This window comes from Triticum dicoccoides, chromosome 2A, assembly GCF_002162155.2.
Source record: "Triticum dicoccoides isolate Atlit2015 ecotype Zavitan chromosome 2A, WEW_v2.0, whole genome shotgun sequence".
Classification (NCBI taxonomy): Eukaryota; Viridiplantae; Streptophyta; class Magnoliopsida; order Poales; family Poaceae; genus Triticum; species Triticum dicoccoides.
The window spans coordinates 646,928,512-646,941,756 of NC_041382.1; the positions used below are offsets into that span (position 1 = coordinate 646,928,512).

The 13,245-nt window shown below is 46.2% G+C and overlaps 1 protein-coding gene across 1 annotated transcript; it reads right to left on the minus strand.

The window, feature by feature from the left end:
• Positions 1 to 1,004: 1,004 nt before the first annotated feature.
• LOC119359769 lies at positions 1,005 to 2,270 on the minus strand. Its single transcript, XM_037625857.1, has 2 exons — positions 1,691 to 2,270; positions 1,005 to 1,610 (listed from the first exon to the last, which is right to left on the minus strand). The coding sequence occupies exons 1-2, from the start codon at positions 1,818 to 1,820 to the stop codon at positions 1,255 to 1,257; spliced, it is 486 nt and encodes a 161-aa protein (XP_037481754.1). The 5' UTR covers positions 1,821 to 2,270; the 3' UTR covers positions 1,005 to 1,254.
• Between the last annotated feature and the right edge of the window lie 10,975 nt (positions 2,271 to 13,245).

The window sequence follows — 13,245 nt, forward strand, 5'->3', positions numbered from 1 at the left end:
CAAGGAACATAACACCGGTATGACGGAAACTAGGGCGACAAAAGTGGAACAAAACACCAGGCATAAGGCCGAGCCTTCCACCCTTTACCAAGTATATAGAAGCATTAAAATAAATAAGATGTATTGTGATATCCCAACATATCCATGTTTCCAAAAAGAAACAAACTTCATCTTCACCTGCAACTAGCAACACTATAAGAGGGGCTGAGCAAAGCGGTAACATAGCCAAACAACGGTTTGCTAGGAAAGGTGGGTTAGAGGCTTGACATGGAAATATGGGAGGCATGATATAGCAAGTGGTAGGCATCATGTCATAGCAATAGAGCGAACAACTAGCAAGAAAAGATAGAAGTGATTTCGAGGGTATGGTCATCTTGCCTGAGATCCCGCAAGGAAGAAGAACGAGTCCATGAAGAATACAAATTGACGTAGTCGAACGAATCCTCACAAACACGACGTTATCGGAACCAACCCGAAGAAGCAACACCGGAAAGAAGCAAACAACCATCACATAAACATGGCATGATGCACAACCAAGTATGATGCATGTCCCGTTTAATGAGGCGTGGCATGGCAAAATGCATAAACAATCCTATAAATTAAGTGGAGCTCAATATGCAACTCCGTTGCATATTAACGAAACACCACGTGACTTATTTAGTTCTCTCTCGTTTAGGTACCCAACAATATTAAATGTTGATTAACATGGCAAGGGGTGAAGCACAATAAAACTACTTAACTATGCAAGTTTAAATGAGGCCGGATATAACAAACAACAAATCCGGAAAATCCCCATATGCATATTTCAAAGTTGGTACTGTTCTGCCCTATACACAATTTTAGAGTTATTAAACATGCAAAGAAAAGCCACCATGTTAAACTAGGCATTTTTCTACCCCATTTACATATAAAGTTTATTAAATTTGGAGCTACGGTTATTTAGTTATGAAATAAATCATTTTAACATGTCATAGGAGCAAATTTAACCAAACAACATTTTAAACATATTGAACATGCATGAAAGTTGGATATTATGAAACTAGATGAAATTCTAGTCAAGTTACATATATAATTTATTTAGATCCGATGGACGGTTGGTGAGTTATGATATGCATGATTTAGGGGGACTATTCTATAAAACTGGTGGTCTCAGGAAAATTAGGAAAATCGCAGAACAGGAAAAAAACCCTATCGGGCCGAATCTGAAGCAAGCTGGGTCTACAGAAAAAAAACAACGGAGGCTCCGCTGGGGCCTCACCATGGGCTTCGGCCCAGATCTGCGAAGCAGCTGGCCTGCGGCTGAGGCGCGATGCGGGCAGGCTGCGGAGGAGGCTGGGCCCTCCTGGCGCTGGCTGGGCCTGCAGTCAACGCGTCGAGCGGGGCAGGCGAGCTGCTCTGCTCGTCTCTGAAGAAAAGCGGCAGCGACAGGTTCAGAGCGACGCCGGTCGGGAACGAGCAAGGGTGGCGGAGGTGATGGCTTGCCGGCATCGGGGCTAGAGGCGGCCAGGTGCTGCATCCTCCGGCGACGGGGATGACGCCAAAGCAGTGGAGGCGAGCCGAACTGGGCGTCGGGGCCCCATCTCCGGCGATGGTGGCGGCCGTTGGTGCTCCTAGATAGAGAAAAACGAAAGGGATGAGAGATAGTAGGGAAGACGAGTAGGAGAAGGTCGGGAGGAGGAGGCACGGCGACCTGCGGTGCTCCTGCGTCGCGCTCGCCGGCACGGCGGAGGAGGAGCGGTGACGCGGTGCGCGAGGTGAAGACGAGCAGGGGTGATGGAGCCCTGCAGCAGGGGAAGCAGAAGAAGGCTCGGCAGCGGCATTAACGGGAAACAGGTCAGGCGGGGTCGCGGACTTGACGGATCCGACCGTGGGACAGCGGTTCCCGACAGCGGCGAGGAGAACTCGAGCTCGGGGAGGCATCCATGGCGTGCCCCTGCTCATCGCCGGCGGGGACGGCTGGCTCCATGGAAGTGCTTGAGAAGAAGCAGAGGAGGCTGTGGACTCTGGCTGCTGGTCGAGATCGAGTTTGCTCGATCTGAAAGCCGCCCGGTACGGGTGCTTCTCGAAGAAGGAGGAGCTCGGGCAGTGGTTGGCTGCGGTTTGGATCGAGGAAGATCGAGCGAGGGGATTTGGCTAGGTGGGATCTGGATCGATCCCGAGGAAGGAGGAGACTTGTTCGAGCGCTTCGGTTGGGCTGGTGGGGAGACCGAGGAGAAGGTGGAGGCTCTGGTTGGTTCGCCGGTGATCCCGAGGGGAACCAGAGAGTGGCGGCGGAGGGATTCGGAGGATGGGACAGGATAGGCTAGGGTTTGACTGATATTTATATCAGATGAGTTTAGGTTAGGGGCTAACTCGTCCCTCCGATCGAAACCGGGCGGTCGAGAAAAATAGGCTAGGGAGTCTGATAAATAAAACGAAGATGAGTTATAGATGTACGGGGATGATCTGGACCCGTTGCTAACGACAGAGCGGGTCGGGCCTGGGACAGTTTCGGACATGGACGATGGGTCGATGCACTGTGCAAAGAGGGGGTAGGTGGTTTGACAAGAGGGAATCGCTAACCTTGGTGGTCTCGAAACGGTCAACGAAGGTGAGGGGTTTGATGGGCTCAGAAAAGAGAGAGAAGAGAGATGCCCGACAGCAGTTTCGGAGACCGAAACATCCGACGAAAAACCAGCTACTATTCCCGCTATAGTTTAACGGCTGAGGTGTCAAACAGACTCCAAATGTGATGAAACTTGGCAGGCGGTCTACTGAAAACATAACAACACCGGAAGACAACTTTCCCCATTCTGAGAACATTTTCCGGTCACTTATAAAATACTATATCGGACATGCCGCGGGCGCGTGCGAGTGTGTCTGGACTCAGAACGGACAACGGAAGGAACGAGGAGACCGGGATGGATGCAAGTTTTGAAAACATGATGATGCAATGCACATGATTACATGACAAGATGCAACACGCAAGCGAATGACATGTCAGCAACACCGAATAATTGGAAGACACCTGGCGCGACGGTCTTGGGGCATCACAGTAACTTCCTCGTATCACCATGGAGAACTCAAACCGATGCACCAAATGCAATGGCAAGGGCACACGGAGTGCCCAAGTCCTTCTCTCCCAAATCCCACCAAAGCAACTAATGCTAGGGAGGGAAATGAGAGGAAGAACAAGAAGGAGAACACCAAGAACTCCAAGATCTGGATCCAAGGGGTTCCCCTCACATAGAGGAGAAAGTGATTGGTGGAATGTGGATCTAGATCTCCTGCCTCCCCCCCCAAAACTAGCAAGAATCCATGGAGGGATTGAGAGACAGCAAGCTCGAAGAAGTTCAACAATGGGGGAAGAACACGAGCTCAAAGGATAAAGTTCATTGGGGAAGAAGACCCCCTATTATAGGTGGGAAAAATCCAACCTTTATGCTCATAGCCCGCACGGAGCGGTACTACCGCTCTTCCTCATGGTACTACCTCAAAGGGTAGCGGTACTACTGCTTGCGAGCGGTACTAAAAAATACATCCGTGCCTACCACCGCTGGACTTAAGACGAGTTTTTGGTCCAGAGCGGAAGTAGCCATGGAAATATCCGCGGTAGTACCGCTCCCAAGAGTGGTGGAAAAAAATTACATTCCCTCCAAGCGGTAGTACCACTCCCATGAGTGGTAGTACCGCTGCAGCCTTTTTAAGGACACCAAAACTGACACAACTTCTGCAAACGGACTCCGAATTCAACGAAACCAAGTTTGTTGGAAAGCTACCGACAAGGGCTAACACAATCTTGATAGAAATAACAATAATAAGGAAATTAGATAAGGCCCATAAGAAAATGGTGAGAACCCTTCCTCGAATAAGACCGGTAAAACCTCCAACACCGAAAACGCAATAGAAGAAGCATGTGAACTCCATTTTAGATGAACTCGAGCTTGTCAAGAAGATGACCATAAGCTCCAAATATCACAAGGAGAAAACCAAACAAGACCCAATAAAGATGATGCAAGCATGAAATGGTTTGAGCTCTCTACAAACGATACGATCAAGCTACTCACTTGAGAGCCCCCTTGATAGTACGACAATCGATCCTATAACCTGGTCTCCAAACCACCACCATGAGACCAGTAAAATAGAGAACCTATCAAGGGCAAACCTTTGCCTTGCACAAAGTTCACTTGAGCTAGATGATGATGATCTTGACTCCCTGAAGTTGGACCGCCTTTCGTGATTGCATTGGCTTGATGAAGGATAGTTGATTGCTCCCCCATACTCCACTATGGGTGAGTCACTCTTCGGCACACCTTCACAAGTCCACTGTCACCATAATGGACGACAAGCTACAAGCATGATTTCTTCGTGATGCCCCACTTGAACTTGCACAACACAACCTTGATTTGATGTCATCCTCCATGGGTTGTATGTGATCCTCCTCTTGACGCAAGCCCATGGAAGCAAACCTAACCCCACATAGAACTCTCACAAAGACCATGGGTTAGTACACAAAGTGAAATGGACAATGCTTACCAAACCATGAGATCACTTGATCCCACTTGGTGTATCTTCTACGCTTTGTGTGATGATCAACTTGAATCACTCTCTGTACTTAGTCTTGATCAACCTTGACTCTTTCCAACTCTCTTCATTTGGATGATGTCTTGAAGGTAAACATGAATGATCACACAATCTTCTTCTTCAAGACATGCTTGCAATAAGCTCAATACTCACATGACCAATCTTTGGATAATTCCTTAATAGCACCTTGGTCAACACATAAACTCATTGAAACCAACACATGGACTTCAAGAAATGCATATGGACAAATCCTTCAATATAACTCAATGCAACCATTAGTCCATAGAGAATGCCATCAATTACCAAAACCACACATGGGGGCACTGCATGTCCTTTCAATCTCCCCATTTTGTATATTGATGACAATCACTTTCAAGAGAGTTTATATAAGGAATTATGCATCACCATGTAATGCAACAACCAATGATGCATGAGTATGAGATGCAAATGCTTAGGAACAAAACCAAAGCAAGAAGAAACTTTGAAAAATTCTCCACAAAACTCTGTGAAACTTCTCCCCCATTGGCATTGATTACCAAAATGGGCGAAAAGCTTAGAAGGCGAATATAAAAAGTGTTCCTCCATAAGTTGTGTATTTCTCAACAAGAGAGTTGAATGAAACACACATATCCAAAGGTAAATACTTGGAGGAAGATAAACTATATCGAGGCACAAAGATTGCTAAAGAATGATATGCCACGAAGACATAACAAAGAGAGACACATGCAATCAAGCAATCAAAAGATATCAATTGAAGCAAGCAATCAAAGGGTATCAATTCAACCAACTAGACCAATGATCCTACGAGCCACATGAAGAAAACATATTATGATACACGAAAGGGAGTGTTCTAAAGAAACTAGGGAAGCTCCCCATGATTTGTGCACAAATAAGAATATTTGTAATGGGATACAACATGCACAAAATAGGATCATCACTCCCCCAAAATCAATAGAACCTCACAACTAGGGAAAGTGAGCATGTAGGAAACAAAGCCTAGCAGAAGCAACAAATGAATGGTTGAGCAACAAGTAAAGGAGGCAACTTAGGAAAAGCCTCAACCAAAATGATGTGTGTGAGTCATGCCAAAGCACTTGTGAAGACTAATATAAGGATGAGCATGAAGCATCAACATAGTCTTGAATAAATGAGATACAAGGTGCAAGACATGTCCTTCCCCCACACACCAAGCAAAGGGGTTCAGAAGCACACTCAAAATACAAAATGAAAAACTAAAGATCGTGACAACCCAAGGTGAAGAAGGAAAAAGATAGCTTTGTCATGAGGAGGGATACCAATCGAAATGGCAAAAGCCTCATCAAGACAAGCAAGAGAGAAAAGTAAAAAAAATGAAAATCTTCACCACACATGAGTGCATCAAGATGCAACAAGATAAGATCCACACTCAAGACAAATCCTTTCACGGAGCCACCTAGGCAATACAAAGGAAAGAAAGGTGGATGTGAAAGAATAAGGATATCCACTAAAGATGTAACTTATCACAAGTTATAAGATTCTAGGTAGATGAAAATCATGATGATATCTATCTACAAAGAAGGATGTACACCCGAAATAGTTACAACACGAAGGAAGAAGATATCCAAAAGGAAGTCATAAATATACCAACAAGATATTTGCTTGAAAGCATAGCACATGGCTAGATATGGTCTTATTGTATATAAATGAATTACTACAACACAACCATCAAGGACATCACAACTAGAAACATGAGATCATTGTTGACATGCTTTGAGAAGGGAAACAAGTATCACAAGAACTAATCAAGAAATTCATGCCATGATGCAACCTACACAAGGTTGTATGTAAGAAATGTATGCATGAGTAGATACTTGTTACCGAGATAGCATTGGAAGGATGTAGTAGATACCAATTGAATGTAAACGATAGTAGTTCATTGAACGTCCCAGCTTGACTCCAATAAGCACATGGTGACACCACCTTCATTTTGAATGAGCCGAGCATCCAATGCATCTCTAGTTGTTCCTAGAACAACACCACAAACAAAATTGTACCCAAACTCATAGGTACCAAAGAGTTAGCAAACAAACAATACATATGACAAACTTCACATAAATATGTGCATATAGATATGAAATAGAATCTCATGCACAACTTATCCAATTAGAGACTTGGTGGAGTTTCCCTTATATATTGGGTCAAAGTAAGAAAACATGCCAAAGAAACTACATGAAGTTAATATGCATGATCAAGACTTTCAAGAACCGATACCAATTGACAAAGAAATGCCACATGAAGAAAAGATACCAAATGAATAAATCATCACTTGGAGGATATCACTTGAAAGATTCAACAAGGAATGATATATCCATTGAAACACACAAAAAGAGAGATATCGAACTCCCAAAAGAGAGGATGGTTGCAAACAAACCAAGCCCTCTACTAAGTTTCATGATGGCACAACATACCAAAAAGAAACGGCTTGCCTTCCACCAAAACACACTTCATAAAGATCACAAGATGAGAGTTTTATAGAAAATAGGATAGCTCCCCCAATAGTAGTGCATTATAGAGAATTTGCATTTCAATACAAAATGCAAAAGGTGGGATCACCACTTTCACTATATCTAGAAAACACTAGGGGAGATCAAGAAATTAACAAGATCCACAAGTGGTATGGAAGATAACGGGAGTTGACACAATCCTTGGCAAGAGATAAGGCAAATAAAAGCAAAGGCCAATGTAAAGATGATCAACAATTTCTACCACATAAATGATTACCAATTGTCAAGACATAAGAAGTATTTGGAAATGATTCCCGGTGGTAGATTTCAATGATATCCATCATCATCTTCACACCAAATACAAAAAAGCAAATTGCAACTTGTAGAGCTAATATGCCACCTAGGAACAAGATAATTTACAATATCAATTCTAGGTGACAATATCTCAAATGAACACATTTTCTAGGCTTGTAATACGCGCATAACATATTACTCCCCCACAATATGATACCAATAAATCTTAACAAGAGGCAATAAGGGAATCCAACAAGATATAATTAATGGACTATTTAGAATTTGAATTTCTCATGAGAATAAATACCACATAGCGACTAAATAATCTTGTAATATCAATACTAGATGGCATTACTCATGTACACACATTTATAGGATTGTGAGGTGCACAAATCACATCACTCCTCCACAATGGGATATTGAAGGAAATATGCCCTAGATGCAATAATAAAGTTGTTATTTATATTTCCGTATGTCATGATAAATGTTTATTATTCATGCTAGAATTGTATTAACCGGAAACTTAGTACATGTGTGAATACATAAGAAAACAGAGTGTCACTAGTATGCCTCTACTTGACTAGCTCGTTAATCAAAGATGGTTAAGTTTCCTAACCATAGACATGAGTTGTCATTTGATGAACGGGATCACATCATTAGAGAATGATGTGATTGACTTGACCCATCCTTTAGCTTAGCACTGTGATCGTTTAGTTTATTGCTATTGCTTTCTTCATAACTTATACATGTTCCTATGACTGTGAGATTATGCAACTCCCGAATACTAGAGGAACACTTACTGTGCTATCAAACATCACAACGTAATGGGTGACTATAAAGATGCTCTACACGTGTCAAAGATGGTGTTTGTTGAGTTGTCATAGATCAACAATAGGATTTGCCACTCCGTGTACCAGAGAGGTATCTCCGGGCCCTCTCGGTAATGCACATCACTATAAGACTTGCAAGCAATGTGACTAATGAGTTAGTTGTGGGATGTTGCATTACGGAACGAGTAAAGAGACTTGTTGGTAACAAGATTGAACTAGGTATTGAGATACCGACGATCGAATCTCGGGCAAGTAACATACGATGACAAAGGGAACAACGTATGTTGTTATGTGGTTTGACCGATAAAGATCTTTGTAGAATATGTAGGAACCAATATGAGAATCCACGTTCCTCTATTGGTTATTGACCGAAAGCGAGTCTCGGTCATGTATACATAGTTCTCGAACCCGTAGGGTCCGCATGCTTAACGTTTGATGACGGTCGGTATTATGAGTTTATGTGTTTTGATGTACCGAAGGTAGTTTGGAGTCCGGGATGTGATCACGGACATGACGAGGAGTCTTGAAATGGTCGAGACATAAAGATCGATATATTAGAAGGCTATGTTTGGACATCGAAATGGTTCCGGATGAGTTTGGGCATTTACCGGAGTACCGGGGGGTTACCGGAACCCCTCAGGGAGTCAATGGGCCTTAGTGGGAGAGAGGAGGAGGCGGCTAGGTGGAGGGCGCGCCCCCAAGCCCAATCCGAATTGGGTGGGGGGCCAGCCCCCCTTTCCTTCCCTCTCTCTCCCTCTTCCTTCTTCTCCTACTCCTACTAGGAAGGGGGGAAACCTACTCCTACTCGGAGTGGGACTCCCCCCTTGGGCGCGCCCTATGAGGGCCGGCCCTCCCCTCCTCCACTCCTTTATATACGGGGGAGGGGGCACCCCATAGACACACAAGTTGATTGTCTAGCCGTGTGCAGTGCCCCTTGATACGTCCATTTTGCATCATGCTTTTATATCGATATTTATTGCATTATGGGTTGTTATTACACATTATGTCACAATACTTATGCCTTTTCTCTCTTATTTTACAAGGTTTACATGAAGAGGGAGAATTCCGGTAGCTGGAATTCTGGGCTGGAAAAGGAGCAAATATTATAGACCTATTCTGCACAACTACAAAAGTCCTGAAACTCCACGAAAGTCAGTTTTGGAATATATTAAAAATATTGGGTGAAGAAAGCACCAGAGGGGAGCCAACCACCGTCCACGAGTGTGGGGGCACGCCCCCTGCCTCATGGGCCACCCGGCAGGCCCCGATGCCCATCTTCTGGTATAAGGTGTCTTTTGACCTCGAAAAAAATAAGAGGGAAGCTTTCTGGATGAAGCGCCACCGTCTCGATGCGGAACCTTGGCGGAACCAATCTAGGGCTCCGACGGAGCTGTTCTGCCGGGGAAACATCCCTCCGGGAGGGGGAAATCATCACCATCGTCATCATCATCGATCCTCTCATCGGGAGGGGTCAATCTTCATCAACATCTTCACCAGCACCATCTCCTCTCAAACCCTAGTTCATCTCTTGTATCCGATCTTTGTCTCAAAACCTCAGATTGGTACCTGTGGGTTGCTAGTAGTGTTGATTACTCCTTGTAGTTGATGCTAGTTGGTTTACTTGGTGGGATATTATATGTTCAGATCCTTTATGCATATTAATACCCCTATGATTATGAACATGAATATGATTTGTGAGTAGTTACGTTTGTTCCTGAGGACATGGGAGAAGTCTTGCTATAAGCAGTCATGTGAATTTGGTATTCGTTCGATATTTTGATGAGATGTATGTTGTCTTTCCTCTAGTGGTGTTATTTGAACATCGACTACATGCCACTTCACCATTGTTTGGGCCCAGGGGAAGGCATTGGGAAGTAATAAGTAGATGATGGGTTGCTAGAGTGACTGAAGCTTAAACCCTAGTTTATGCGTTGCTTCGTAAGGGGTTGATTTGGATCCATATGTTTCATGCTATGGTTAGGTTTACCTTAATTCTTCTTTCGTAGTTGCGGATGCTTGCGAGGGGGGTTAATCATAAGTGGGATGCTTGTCCAAGGAAGGGCAGTACTGTAACACCCCATACGTAACTTGCCATATTTGTATTCCAACTCTTGTCATTTCCGGCACTAAGTTATGATATTTCCTCGTTGTCGGGTTTTTGTCTTCGTGTGCTTTTGTCTTTGTCATGCATCTCATATCATGTCATCATGTGCATTGCATTTGCATACGTGTTCGTCTCATGCATCCGAGCTTTTTCCCCGTTGTCTGTTTTGCATTCTGGCGCTCCTATGTCCTCCGGTGTCCCTTTCTACCTCTTTTCGTGTGCGAGTGTCCAACGTTCTCGGATTGGAACGAGACATGTCATGCGGCCTTGGTTTACTACCAGTAGACCGCCTGTCAAGTTTCGTGCCATTTGGACTTCGTTTGATACTCCAACGATTAACCGAGGAGCCGAGAAGGCCTCGTGTGTGTTGCAGCCCAACACCCTTCCAAAGTGGCCCAAAACCCACCTAAACCTCCTCCATCATCTAGATCGTTCGATCACGATCGCGTGGCCGAAAACCACACCTCATTTGGAGCATCCTAGCTCCCTCTACCTATAAAACTAGCCTCCCCCCGAAAATTCAGGGTCCATTCGCACCCTAACCCTAGCCCCGCTCCTCTTCGCGCGGCCGGACACGTCCGCCGCGCCGGACAGAGCCGCCGCCGCCCCGCGCCAATCAGGCGATGCCACGTGTCCTCCCTCCACCTACCGCCGCCGAGGCCCAGGGAGCCCGCAGCCGGCCGCCCGATCCCATCTCCTCGCCCCGCCTCACGCCCGCGCGCCTCGGCCGCCGTCCTCGCTCCGCCGCCTCGTCGCCGGCGCCTCCTCTCTGGTGCACCGCCGCCGCTTGCCGCTCGGCCCGCACCTCGCCGCCCCGACGCGCTCCAGCAGCCGCGCCCATGTCCGCCATCACCGCCTCGCCGCCCCGGCGAGCTCCACCGCCTCTCCCTCGAAGCTCCGGCGAGCTCCACCGCCTTTCCCTCGTCTCCGGCGCTGGTTCCGGCGATTTCGATGATCATCGAAGTCCGTGCCGCTACAGTGCTCAGATCTGGATCCAGGTCTGAAATTATGATTGGTTGACTTTTGACCTAATCTCAGATATTTTTAGCATTTTTCCGCATGTCATAACTCTGCAACCGTGGCTCCGTTTCGGGCGTGTAGCATATCGAAATATTCGCCTCGACGACTACTTCATTTCATCTCATTGCACCATGTTCATTTGAGTTCATCTTGATGCCCTAAATGCTGGTGGAAGAGTGCTGGTTTCTGTTAGTTTCAGATTATTATCAGCAATTGGACATTTGTTATTTTTGCCATGATTGATGTGTGCCTCCTATGAACTTGAGCTCTACATGTGTTTTGAAGTATGCCATGCCATCTTTACAGGGGTGTATGCCATGTATTTTTGTGATCTCTGTGGTGACTAGCACAAGCATGCAAAGTATCCTTCTTAATGTTGCTGATTTCAGGGACTTAGAAATATTCTAAGTCTTGGCTATCGGTGTCAAAACCGGCGGATCTCGGGTAGGGGGTCCCAAAATGTGCGTCTAGGCCGGATGGTAACAGAAGGCAGGGGACACGAAGTTTTACCCAGGTTCGGGCCCTCTTGATGGAGGTAAAACCCTACGTCCTGCTTGATTAATATTGATGATATGGGTAGTACAAGAGTAGATCTACCACGAGATTAGAGAGGCTAAACCCTAGAAGCTAGCCTATGGTATGATTGTATGTTGTCATTGTTGTCCTACGGACTAAAACCCTTCGGTTTATATAGGCACCGGAGAGGGTTAGGATTACACAAGGTCGGTTACAAAGGAGGAGATATCCATACACGTATTGCCTAGCTTTCCTTCCACGCCAAGTAGAGTCTCATCCGGACACGAGACGAAGTCTTCAATCTTGTATCTTCATAGTCTAACAGTCCGGCCAATGGAGATAGTCCAGCTGTCCGGAGAGCCCCTAATCCAGGACTCCCTCAGTAGCCCCTGAACCAGGCTTCAATGACGACGAGTCCGGCGCGCAGTGTTGTCTTCGGCATTGCAAGGCGGGTTCCTTCTCCGATTACATCACAGAAGAAGTTGAATACGAGGATAGTGTTCGACCCTGCAAAATAAGTTCCACATTCCACCGTAGAGAGAATAATATTTCCGCAGATCTAATTTGCTGGCTTGTTCTGGCAACATGACGTTATGTCATGGCCCGGTGATTATTCGAACCATTTCTTTTAACCAGCCCCGCACATAATGCGAGGCAGTTTTTCGACACGTCTTGTCAAAGCAGAGATCGTGTCCCCTTATTACGGGATTCTCATCAATACGGGCGTGGGTAACCCAATCACGCCAACAATTGCGGCGCTTGGGGGATAAGCGATTTTTACCAGGCAAGTGGGGACGCTCGGTTTCGTCCGCCCATATAAAGGGATAAGGATTCACCTTTCTATCCACACCTTCTTCCTCCTTTGCTCATCCGCTCCCGCACACTTGAGCTCTAGCGCCGAAGTCCTCACTTCCACCTCAACCCTCTCCAACCATGTCCGGAGCAGGAGGCAAGTGGATGGTCTCCTCCGTCACGGAGGGAGACATTAAGAAACTGAGGAGAGTCGGATACCTGCCCGACGACATCGCGCACCGGCTCCCAGATGAGGGGCAGCTCATACCCACCCCCAGGCCCCATGAGAGGGTGGTATTCCTTACCCATTTCCTCCGCGGACTAGGATCCCCTCTTCATCCCTTCGTCCGGGGCTCATGTTTTATTACGGCCTGGATTTCCACGATCTGGCCCCAAACTTCATCCTTAACATCTCGGCGTTTATCGTCGTGTGCGAGGCTTTCCTCCGCATCAAGCCCCACTTCGGCTTATGGCTGAAGACCTTCAGTGTCAAGCCGAAGGTGGTGGGCGGCCACCAGGCGGAGTGCGGAGGCGCCATGGTGGGCAAGATGCCCAAAATAACATGGCTCGAGGGCTCCATTATGGAAACCATAAAGGGGTGGCAATCAGGGTGGTTCTACATCACCGAGCCGCGCGACCCCGC